This window comes from Monodon monoceros, unplaced genomic scaffold (assembly GCF_005190385.1).
Source record: "Monodon monoceros isolate NGI ecotype Baffin Bay Population unplaced genomic scaffold, NGI_Narwhal_1 Super_Scaffold_1, whole genome shotgun sequence".
Classification (NCBI taxonomy): domain Eukaryota; kingdom Metazoa; phylum Chordata; class Mammalia; order Artiodactyla; family Monodontidae; genus Monodon; species Monodon monoceros.
In genome coordinates, this window is record NW_021703765.1 from 50,317,366 (window position 1) to 50,330,255 (window position 12,890).

Below are 12,890 nucleotides of genomic sequence, written 5' to 3' on the forward strand. Positions count from 1 at the left end.
TGAATATCCCCAAGGGGCCAGAACTGTCCCTGATTGAGAACCACTGTTTTAAGGTAAAATTTGTGCCAAGACCATGTACTTCACAAGGAGCGACAACCCTTTTTCCCCCTCATTTTACAAATTAGTCAACTAAGATCAGGAAGCTAGAATCATCTAGTTGGGCAGTTCTCTTGCCATTAAGGAAAGAAGATGGTGGAAAAACTCTTTTCTCATTTGCTGTTAGTACTACAGCTTCTTTTGGTTAAATGTGTTGTTTCATTCCCAAATTTATCTGATAGTTCACTGTATATGAGATGCACAACAATAGTTATTTCTTGCCTGGAATACCCAGACGATTCAATAGAACCGTGATTCCTTTATATAAGAAATTAAGATTGTAAAATCAGGTCAGTTAGTTTTTGTTTGTTTACTCTTCTTTATCTTTTTCTCTAAAGGAACATGAGATGATTGTATCAAAAATAATTATTGAATATTTTGATGATAAAATTTCAGTGCTGTTTTATTATACTCCTGTATCTTTAAAAAACTTTTTTCCTGAAATTTATTTTTAGGTGTACTTTCTATAGCGTATTTAAGCTCCAAAAGAAGATATTAGTAGTACTAGTTTCGTATGGTATTTTCTTCTGTGTCATGAAGATTTGCATTGCCACATACAGTTTTATGTTATTAAGCATGTGTGGGTCTTGCTCCCAATCAAGTTTAAAACTCTTGAAGATTCTGTGTTAAGGTTTTATATCCCTGCTGTCTTTTCCCAATAGCCATTTCATAAATAGTTCACTGAGTTGTCCCTAAATCACTTAATTTAGGGAAGGCAACTAGTCTGAAAATATAATTCAAAATACTTTGCTCTAATTCAGTATTTTATAATAACCTATAATGGAAAGGAATCTGAAAAAAACAAAAATACACGTCTATATACATATATGTATACACATACATATAACCGAATCACTTAGCTATACACCTGAAACTAACACAGTATTGTAAATCAACTTCAATTAAAAACAATACTTTGCTCTTACAGAGATACTGAGTCGGGGGGAGGGGAATACTGATCATCTAGATTTTAGATGAGTAAAAATATTTCAGTAACAAATTATTATCCCAGGACCACTAAGAGATAACTTTGATTTCTAGTTTGCTGTAGAACAGATTAATGAGCAAAATACTGCATTTGAAACTAATCAACTTTGAGTGCGATTTGTCTTGCTGTAGTTTCTGAAAAGTCTTTTCTGTAGTCCTAACTGCTTTTGCACATCTTATACTACAATGTATTTTAAAACCTTAATAATACTTGACTTGTAATATTCAAATTAAACTGGAGGTATAGATGATAATTATAGGTGACTTTGAAGATAATTGGTTCACGAATTACATAATTAATGATCAATACCTGTTGATTAATAATCCTAATAAAGCTTACTGGAATAGGTTTCAACCCATTTGGAATTTGTGGTTCACAAGTTATTTGTATGTAGGAAGTCAGTAGTAGTTGGTACAGAATCATTGCTTCAATTTTGTTTCTGTTTTTAGCTGTAGCGCCAGTTGTACCTGATTTAAGTAGTGACATTGACACAAGTAACTTTGATGACTTGGAAGAAGATAAAGGAGATGAAGAAACATTCCCTATACCTAAAGCTTTTGTTGGCAATCAACTACCCTTTGTAGGATTTACGTATTATAGCAATCGTAGGTAAGTATGCTACACATTGATATTTGGGGTAGGTACTGACTTTGTTGTAGTCATGTTATTTTCTTAGGGATATCTAAAAATCACTTTAAGAACATTTAAAGTAGATTTGTGCTTCCCTGGTGGTGCAGTGGTTGAGAGTCCACCTGCCGATGCAGGGGACATGGGTTCGTGCCCCAGTCCGGGAAGATCCCACATGCCACGGAGCGGCTGGGCCCGTGAACCATGGCCGCTGAGCCTGTGCGTCCGGAGACTGTGCTCCGCAACGGGAGAGGCCACAACAGTGAGAGGCCTGCGTACTGCAAAAAAAAATAAATAAATAAAGTAGATTTAATGGTATATAAAGAAATATATTAATATGCCACTTTTCAGCAGTGCATTAGATTTCTAATTTCATATTTAATATCTTTCAGACTCATCCATGCTCAGGATATTGTTTTTCAGAAATTCTTTGCTGAATGATACCCTATATATCTTCAAGTTACAACAATTAATAGGTCAAGAGATTCTCTTAATACTGATATTTTGGTTAATCGTGTTATCCGAAGAGTTCTGGTTTTATAATACATTTTGGAACAACATACAGTTTTCTAGCATTATCATCACTATATTGATGTTATGAAAGGCCTGTAATTTTCAGTTCTTCAAAAATTAAGTGATTCCTCCCTAAAACTACTAAATGAATTATGTTTTACATCATGTAAGGCCTTGTGACCTTGGGCAAATAACTTTCATCTTTTTTATGCCTCCATTTCCTCAAAAATAGGGATGACGGGGATAATAATAACAATATGTGTCTCAGGGTTGTTATAAGGGTTAAGTAAGTCAAAACACAGTAAAACACTTAGAACAATGCTTTGCATGGAGTAAGCACTCAATGTTAGTTACTTTTATCATTAGTATGAGCTAATATTAGTTTTAGTCTTTTCTAATGGACTTCAGATCCAAGTTAAACATTTAACATTATTTTCATATGCTGGGCATTCATTCATTCATTCATTCAACAGACATGTTTGACAACCTACTCTTTGTCAGGTATATACTAAGCACCAAGGTGCAGGGAGAGGATTAATAAGATATAATTATCTTCTTTTGAGATGCTCATATCCTAGTGAGGAAATGGATAAGTTGTACAATGTAGGTTGGCAAGTACTACACGACAGAACTCTAAACAAAATACCATACCAATATATAAAAGTGAACTATATGCGCCATTAACTGGGTGTGTTAAATCTACTTGATAAATTTGTTTTAAAATATGTATCTCTAATCAAATTATACTCCATTAGAATGGTATTAGATATTTGAATTGCTTGCAGTAATGATTAAATTTGAGGTTATTATAGCTAACCTTTTAAAGTGAAGCATCTTGTTATTTTAGTCATAACTTTTTATGAGGGTAATTCAGTTCAAGCTTAGAAAACAGGAATTCGATTTAGTCTTGCTTTATGAAATTTCTCCAATAATCCAACTATAAGACAATAATTTTGTTCTTTAGATGTTAGAATACTTTTGTTGTATCACCAAGTAGGTAGTACTTGAGTTTTGACCCCTAGAAAAGAGCAATATTTTAATCCTTCTTCCCTCCCTATTACTCCATGAGTATTACATTGGAGCTTTTTTTTTTTTTTTTTTTTGCGGTACGCGGGCCTCTCACTGTTGTGGCCTCTCCCGTTGCGGAGCACAGGCTCCGGACACGCAGGCTCAGCGGCCATGGCTCACGGGCCCAGCCGCTCCGCGGCATGTGGGATCTTCCCGGACTGGGGCACGAACCCGTGTCCCCTGCATCGGCAGGTGGACTCTCAACCACTGCACCACCAGGGAAGCCCCAGAGCTATTTTATATTGAAATACACAGAGAACCTTCAAAGTGGTGTGTTTGCTGCAGCATCCTTTCTTTTGTTTTTCTTCTTTTTTAAAAAATTATATATATATTTTTTTAATTAAAAAAATTTTTTTTATTTTGGCTGCACTGGGTCTTAGTTGCAGCATGTGGGATCTTCATTGTGGCATGCAGGCTTCTTAGTTGCGGCATGTGAATTCTTAGTTGCAACATGCATGTGGGATTTAGTTCCCTGACCAGGGATCAAACCCCGGCCCCCTGCATTGGGAGCACGGAGTCTTACCCACTGGACCACCAGGGAGGTCCCTAAATTTTATATTTTTATCAATTATTCTCTGGCTTGGTTTCTGAAACATTCAAGATGTTGATATAAACACCCCCCAGTGTTTCTGGATTTTCTGTAATAGAGTTCAGCAGTTAATTACTTTTTCTGCACAAAAGTAATTAATTTCTCTGCACAAAGGTAATCTTGAATTAAATAAGCATTATATATATATATATATATATTCTTTGTACTGTTTATCCATTGTAATACACTAGATTATGTTCCATGAGTTTTCCTTGTATTCATGTGTTTCATATCCCAAACTAATTTCTGAATTTCTTAAAAGTAGAAATTGTAGTCTGTTCTTAAATATCACCACCTTATTGAGTAATATAGTGTTTAGTAATTGTTTCTTGCATGTTTGGTTGGTGGTATGGTTGCTCTTAATAAAGAAAGAATCAGCAAAATATTAATTAGCCTTACTGTAATATGTAAGTATAATTTTGAATTGCATGAAATTAAAGACTTCTGAAATTCTTACTTCTGAAATCCAAACATACAAGAACAGAGATCTTTACTTTTGACGTATAGCTGAGTTATAAACATTTTAAAAACAGCCTTAAACTTTTAGCTATATTCCTAATAATCTAACACCTCTTTCACAAAAAGTTTACCTAAATGACCAGATTCTATATGAAAGCAACAATATAATATGAAAAAGAACCTTGAAAGGAAAAAAAAGATAAGAAGTGGAAGAATGAATGGACGTGTACATTGGTATCCTTACATTTCCAGGACTGTATTCAGAGAACTTTATGTTACTAACTTTGCAGAAGGCTAAACATAAACTTTACTTATATAGCATATTATATTTAGAAGATAAATTAGAGATCAAGTAGTCTGATCTATCTAATTCAGATTCTACTGGTGTTGCTGTATGCTTTTATTTATATCACATAATGCAGAATCTCACACTGAATTTCTGAGGCACTTTATAGTCAATGGAATTAAATTGCACTATATCTAGGAGTTGTCATTTGTTATATGGGACCTTTTCTCTACAAACCTGCTACATAGCCCTTGTTATTGTCTCCTGAATATTTGATTCTGTGGTTGATCTGAATAATTTTCCAAGAGAAACATGGGAAATGACATATTTTCCTGCTGTTTCTTTTAGAGCACTGCTATATATATGTTTCATGGTACTTAAAGGACACTTGATTATCTTCTGTTTTTCACTATGAATTAATTATTTCTAGTGTGTTAACAACTGCCCCATAACAGCTGTGAAGTATACTGTAGCTATTTGATCTCTTTTTGAGGGAGCTCTACTGATTAACCAAAGTGGTAACCGTAGTGGTGATGTAGATGTAGTAATAGTGGTAGTCATAGGATGGTAAAGGAAGTAGCAGAAGTATCTTACCTTTACCTAACATTTGATTGTGTAGAAAAAATTTTTATATGATCTGTTTATATCTGTTTGGTAATCTGATAAGATGTCTAAAGAAGACCTCTAAAGATCACTAATATCTTGTATTTGTATGTAATTCTAACTTTATATTGAATTTAACAAACTCTGCAAGGCTTAGAGTCACAGAAGATTAGCAGGACATCTTCAGAACTTTGGTTCTGTTATTTCAGCCACTTACACAAAAACTCTTTAACTTTTTTGCCCAGAAAAGCAATATCATTCTTTGTGGCCATGCCGCGCAGCTTACGGGACCTCAGTTCCCTGACCAGGGATTGAACCTGGGTCACGGCAGTGAAAGCACTGAATCCTAACCACTGGACTGCCAGGGAACTCCCCGGCAATATCATTCTTGACTGAAGGATAATTGGGGGCAGTGGGGAGGAATTGTGCACATGTCTGTAGAAGTCAACAATTCTTTATTCCTGATTCTAAATCCAAAAGCTCTAAAAACTAAAAGTTTTTTAGTGATTTGTTTGGTGGCAAAACCTGCCATAACCTGCTCTCATGGCCAAAAACCTAATCTGAACTAAGCTGAGACTATTTTATGGTTTTTATTTATTCTCTTTGGTATGAATATTCATATATTTTGCTGCAGGAATATTAAGGTATATGATTACAGAGTGCTGCTTCAGACCTAACTGGGGGTTTTATTTAATATATGTATCATTTCTGTGTTATGTTTCTAAAATAAAGAATTAAGAACCTGCACTCAATTTTTAAAAGCAGAGCAAGTACAAAAGATAGGCATATAGTATTTGTTACTGGTTGTTACTAGATATTAAAGAGTTTTTTGTTTTCTTTTAAAAACTATTTTCTTCCTAGATACTTATCTTCAGCAAATCCTAATGAAAACAGAACTAGCTCTAATGTGGATAAAAGCTTGGTAGGTATTATTGTTATTATTTTAAAAGTTGTTTTGTGGATAATGTATTTTGTATGCATGATACTAAGTAAATATGCATTGCTTCAGAAAATGTAGTTAGTGATTTTAAATTTTTATAGCACTTTTTATCTACTGTTTCCTCTCCTGTTTGATTTCTTACCTGAATATCAAATGGGATATTATATGTGGAGGCAGTTAGTAAACTATACATTGCTACACAGATTGACAGAGGTGGTCTTTTTAGTCTTTGGAATTAGGAATTTATGATAAATCAGTGTATCAGTAAGAGTCTTGACAGGGAAACAGATGGCACATTCAAAAGATTTAAATGAGAGTTTTTGTGTGTGTGTGTGTGTGTGTGCTAAAATTTACATAACACAAAATTTACCATTTTACCATTTTTATGTGTACGGTTCAATGACATTAAGCACCCTCACGTTGTTGTGCAGTCATCACCACCATCATCTCCAGAACTTTTTCTTCATCCCAGACTAAAATTTTGTGCCCGTTAAAGTCTGCATTCCACTCTCCCTTCAACCCCTATTAACTATTATCCTTACTTTCTGTCTCTATGAATTTGACTATTCTAGGTACCTCATGTAAGTGAAATCATACAGTATTTGACTTTTTGTGATTGGCTTATTTTTCTTAATGTCCTTAAGGCTCAGGCATGTTGTAGCATGTATCAGAATTTCATTCCTTTTTAAGGCTTAATATATTCTGTTATATGCATATACCACATTTTGTTTATTTATTAAACGAAGAGAGTTTAATGAAGGGACTATTAATGGTGCTGTGCATAGGATCAAGGGGAGCAATAAAGAGAGCTAAAGCAGCCATTGATTGACAGCAGTGGGAAGCCATTTCCCTTAGTCTGAAGGGACAAGGAGAGACAAATCTTGTTACCACAGCTCAGAGAGAATGCATAGCATCATGAAAGAGGAGCATAGAACATAGAGTACTGCCAGAGCCATGGTAAGGCAAGAAGAGTGTGGGGAGAACGGATATTTCATTTCTCCGAACTGATTTTCGGCTGGTGTCTCCTGAATGCTGAAACGAAGCTTAAAATCATAGGACAGCAGAGCCCAGTCAATGCACTCTGTAAATTTGAAGGCAGAGAAGGTCAGAGGATGGGTCTTCAAGGCTGGAAGGGAGAGGTGGCAAATGGAGAATAACTAGTACAGTGAGCATCTTCTAATTTGACCACTGAAAAGTGAATTCCTGTAGGAAGTGAATATTAGAGACATGAGTTCTTTTTATTGTTAGAACAGCTCATGTTCATGAGACAGAGGATTAAAATATTTTTTAATTGCTTACATTGAGAAGGTCCTTTTGGGTTAACCAGGACTTTTCTTAAATATACCAGAAATAATTATCTGGCCATCCTCAGAGCATTCTTTGAGCTCTTTGTGTGCTATAGCCTCCATATTTGTAACTGAGATGAGGTGTAGGCAGCAATCATTTTTAAAAGCTAACAGAATTCTTCTTTCTCCTTCATATATTTACTCTTAAATGTGAGAGAACATATGGTGGGAAGGGAAAGTGAGAAAAAGGGGAATGAACTATGCAAGTACTGGTTAGCTGTTATGGCCATTTTTCTCTTTTAAATTCTCATCCCATTAGAGCTATTTGCCAAATTATATAGCTAATAGGGGCTCAAAAATCTTCAAAATTAAAGCACATTTGACCTGGAGATGGTGACAATAAGGAGCTGCTATAACCCCACTCTGACTGTATTACTTACCTGTAAGTCTAGAGCTACATTAGGACTTAAAAAATAATTCAGTGGAATCCTGTTTTCTTTGGGCTGATCTTGTTCAATGGTGACTGCCATAAGTTTCTATCAGTGGCTTTTATCTTTTGCTCTGGTTAAGATCACAGGGGAAGAAGAAAACGCTTGTGTGCCTACTATTTCTGTTAACCTAGAACTAAGTACAAAAATCAACTAATTTAATTTTCAACTCTTCCCTGAAAGCCTTCTAGCAGAGATGCTAGTGAACAACTTTGCAGTTGCCAAATATGATGAATATTTTTCATTCCGTATCTTATTTTTCTTTTTGCTGCATTTGACACTGACCAGTCCTTCCTCCTTGGAACTTTAAGAACGTTCATGTTCTCATTATTTCCTTCTTTTTCTCTTTCTACCTCTGGATTTTATTTTCAGTCCTCTTTGCAGGATCTCCTCCCTTTCTCTCTCCCCCCAACCCCATAATTATTAAATGTTTCTCAAGATAGTTCTGATCTTGGCTCTCTGCTCATTTTCTGTAGTTAATCTCATGTGTGTCTAGCTTGCTCCTCTGAACAACATACCCGAATCTTTTCTCCCTCTATGATTGGACTTCTCTTCCTGCACATCTTTCAGACACTTCAACCTAGGCCAAAGCCTAACTCACACTTCTCCTCTCTCCATCCCCTCACCAGCAGTTCTTTTTGTGTCACCCATCTTTTGTAATGCTACTCTGTTCTTATTTCTGTTCAGTTGCTGGGTTATAAATTCTGCCTTTTGACTGACACAGTTATCCATTTCCTCTTCATTTCTACAGCTTCTGCCTTATATCACACCTGTATACTCTTTTTGCCTGAACTGTCTATTAATTGGTTGTTTAGTCTAGAATTTCTCTGCTCTCTAACCTATTCACCTTATTACCGAAGTGATGTTTCTAAAATGCCAATACTCTGTCATTTCCCCTTTTAAAGTGTTTATAGGTTAAAGTGCCCAACTCCTTTTCTGCATACAAGGATCATAGTCCCACTTGCCCTTTCAGATTTTATGTGATTTGTTCTCCCTGTTATGTTCTTTGCTCTGCCTAGAGTTGATTTCTCCCCATTTTCCAATCATATTTTCTTTCTCTCTACTTTTGGACTCATTCATTTTAGCTAAAATGCATTCCTTCTTTCACTTCCTCTGCTTGGTAAATACCTCTCTTATAGGTCTCATCTCAAACATTCCATCTTCAAGGCAGAATTAGATGTGATCTCTTCTCTTCTTCAGTACACCTTATATATAATTTTATTAGTACCTACCACATTATATTATAATATTTTGTGTATATGTCTGGGTTATTGTAGGTTCTTTTCACCCTCCTATTCCCCTGTGCCCCACTATCGAACTATTAGCTTTATGAGAACGGGGACCAAATCTTTTTAATTTTTGTGTTACTAATGCCTACCACAGCACCTGACATATTAGTAGGTGTTGGGAAAAAAATGCTTGTTAAATTAATAATAAAGGGCTTCCCTGGTGGCGCAGTGGTTGAGAGTCCGCCTGCCGATGCAGGGGACATGGGTTTGTGCCCCCGTCCGGGAAGATCCCACATGCCGCGGAGCGGCTGGGCCCGTGAGCCATGGCCGCTGAGCCTGCGCGTCCGGAGGCTGTGCTCTGCAACGGGAGAGGCCACAACAGTGAGAGGCCCGCGTACCGCAAAAAAAAAAAAAAATTAATAATAAAAATTTCAGATGGAAAGGAAAAAGGTAAGATTGGATCAGATAATTCCCTTGTAAACAGGTATAAAATGGTAATATAAACTTGCTATTTTAAAATTCTCTATGAATATTCTTACTAGAATAAGTTTTTGTTGTTTTTAATTAAAGCAGGAAAATTTGCAAAAAACAATTTATAAGCTGGAAGAACAGTTGCATAATGAAATGCAATTAAAAGATGAAATGGAGCAGAAGTGCAGGTGAGAATATACTTTATGTTTTTCACATTAAAAGTTATATAGCAAATGCTGATTTTAAAACTTGTACTCTATAAACCCTTGAAAGTAGATGGAAGTAAGGCAGAGATGTAAAGATTGCTATTGATACACATTCAGTGAAGAATATTCACTTAATGCCAGTTTATTGATTTTGTCTCACATTTTAATTAGCTGACAGAAAGGGAAAATTAGTTTACATTAAATAAGATGCGTTCTAAAGTGTAGCTGTTTTGAAGATTAAAATTCACTAAATTTTTGGTGCAGACACTCTTTTAATTTCCACTATGATTCGCTATAGCAGTATTTTTTTCAGAATTTTTTTCCTATGAGTCTAAATTTAATAAGAGCATATATATTTATGAAAATATAAAATGATCAAGATAATTTAAAATAACCTAGCATAATGCTTAGTTACTTATTAATTACAAACAATAACACTTTATTATATTGTTAGTAGATAGTATTGAATAAATGAAAAACAGGTAACAGGTTAAGTATTCAAAAAAATGGAATTGAGAAAATTGGCAATTTTGTGAGTGGGGGAGAGGAAACAAGTAAATTGCTCACTACCTACAGTTCCTTATAGATTAAATAGTTAAGCATCTAATATAAGCTTTTTTTAGAAAAGCACTTTAAGGAAATAATTAACTGAGCCCAGTATTTGGAAGGAATTTCTAGGTATAAAACATAGAAATAAGGAGAGGAAATGGATAGATATTATTACATAAATGTTGAGCAGTTTCTATTAAAATTAAAAGGCAAATGACAAATTAGTGGTAGTGGTGGTGGTAGGGATCAATTTAAGGAGGAAATAAGAGTGGCCAAAGTGGCCAATAAACATACGAAAATGGGTGTGTGTGTGGTGGTGGGATGGCCTGAGATGAAACTGGGAAGGTCGACAGAGTCTAGATCTTAAAACACTCTGTCTTTGAAAAGCTAAGAAATTTGGGATTTATCCTAAGGGTGATGAAAAAACATTAAAAGTTATTAAACTTAAAAGTAAAACAAAAGATCAAATTTGCTTTTAAAAAAGAACTCCCTGGTTAATTACACAGCATTTGACATTTATTCACCTAAATGAGAATGAGGGAGGAAGATGAGTCAAGGAGGATTCCCAGGCGGAGTGCTTTACTTGGGACAGGAGAAGAGAAGCAGATTGGTATTGTGGGAGGGGTCACCGGGCAGAGGGAATTCATTTAGCTTTGGACATGCTGAATGAGCTATTTGGTAAGACATCCATGTGAAACATTGCATGTACAGATTTGAAGCTCAGAAATAGGTTTAGAGCCCCAAAAATGAATTGTGATGGAGATAATAATACACTTTCAGTTTATCTCAGATTTTTGCCCAAGTTGCCAAGTGGTGCATTTACTGCTTTATATATGCCACCTTTCCCTTCATTTACTTACTCTTATATTAAAGGTTAAATGGTTAATCTTTGTGTAGTAGCAAGTATTGCATGAGGGAATTCAGGGATCCTTAATCTAGAATCCATAGACCTCTCCTAAAGCATCCATGGATGGAATTCAAGGTCCTTAAACTTGGGTGACAGAAGTGAATCTTTTCTGTAACCTTTAGCTGAAATTCAGCATTTTCTTTAATTATGAACACAGTGAATAATCCACAGTTATTAGCAGTAGCTGTGAATTTTTTATTACCAATAGAAATCACAAATATTATCTTAGAATGCAGTTGTTATTTATCTCTAAATACCGTTTATGCTCATTACTACTTTAAAATTACTGCTGCTAGATCTTATTTAATATATTAATAAAATGCATATATTAGTGAATCATACTTTTTTTAAAAAAGGTTATGACTGTATTTCAGTATAATTTTGGTTTCTTTTAATCCTATGTATTTTATTTTATGCTCTTAAAATATTATTCTGAGAAAATGCCATAGGCTTCACCAGACTGACTGCCAAAGGGATCCTCAGTACACACAAGAAAGGTTAAGAAATATTAGCTAAATGGAAAAGTAAGGAATGTGGTGTTTCACCCCAAGCTATAAAAAGTAAATATATCTATAATCTATATTGCTTTTGCTTTTACAGAACTTCAAACATAAAACTCGACAAGATAATGAAAGAATTGGATGAAGAGGTACTTTTTGTTTTCTTATCAGAAGTTTTCCTTTTTGAGACTTTTTCCCTTTCAGATTGTTTTCTGAGAAAATTACATTTGAACTTTATAAGTTACAATACAGAACAGGACCAAAGAATTATGATGAAAGCCTCACTTTGGAGCTGCAGGTTTAAGTGAAATTAGATTATACTTTAGTTTCTTTTGTGTGGTTTTATTCTAGAACCATGTTGAAATTTTAGTACATAAATTTCAGTTCAGTGGTTCTTAATAGTTGAAAGGTGAGAAAGGAGCAACAGATCAGAAATTGAATCTGGAACTGTAGCAGAAAGAGACAGACAATTTCAACTATTAAGAACCACTGAACTGAAATTTATGTACTAAAATTTCAACATGTTTCTAGAATATGGGTAAACACACTACACTCTCCTTCTCCTCGTAAGTTTTTTTATGTTACAGTTGACAGTTGAAGCAGAAATTACAGCATTGTCTAATGTGGTTCTCCATGTATATAGAAGAAATTTTTAAGACAATTATCAATGGGTATAAAGGGAGGTAAGGTTTTACACTTTAATCAAACTGGTAATATGCCAACACTAGTAATATAATGTAATACCTAGAGCAGCTACTGATAAAAATTATACAAAGAGATACACTTAAAAACACTAGTAAATCAAATAGAATTCCAAAAAATGTTCAAGTAACCTACAGAAAGACAAGAAGGAAAACATGGGACAAAACAAAATGGGAGGCTTAACTCTAACATATCAGTAATTATATTAAATGTAAATTAAATGCAACATCAATTAAGATAGATTGTCAGAGTAGCTTTTTTAAAATTACCTACCTGTATGCTGTCCAGCAGAAACTCTCTTCAAATGTAACAATATAGCCAAGTTAAAAGTAAGAAGATGGAAAAATACATCATGTAAGCATTAGCAAAAAGAAGGCAGCAAT

At 34.7% G+C, this 12,890-nt stretch overlaps 1 protein-coding gene across 2 annotated transcripts in view; it reads left to right on the plus strand.

Annotated features, from left to right (window-relative positions):
* ROCK1 (Rho associated coiled-coil containing protein kinase 1) overlaps positions 1-12,890 on the plus strand; it is a 146,551-nt gene that overhangs the window by 82,649 nt on the left and 51,012 nt on the right. The window contains exons 10-13 of one of the 2 annotated variants that reach the window (XM_029216694.1): positions 1,534-1,693; positions 6,091-6,151; positions 9,743-9,831; positions 11,906-11,954. In XM_029216694.1, the coding sequence (XP_029072527.1) occupies positions 1,534-1,693; positions 6,091-6,151; positions 9,743-9,831; positions 11,906-11,954 (359 nt within the window). The remainder of the gene's footprint in view (positions 1-1,533; positions 1,694-6,090; positions 6,152-9,742; positions 9,832-11,905; positions 11,955-12,890) is intronic. The other variant, XM_029216703.1, reaches the window with a different exon arrangement.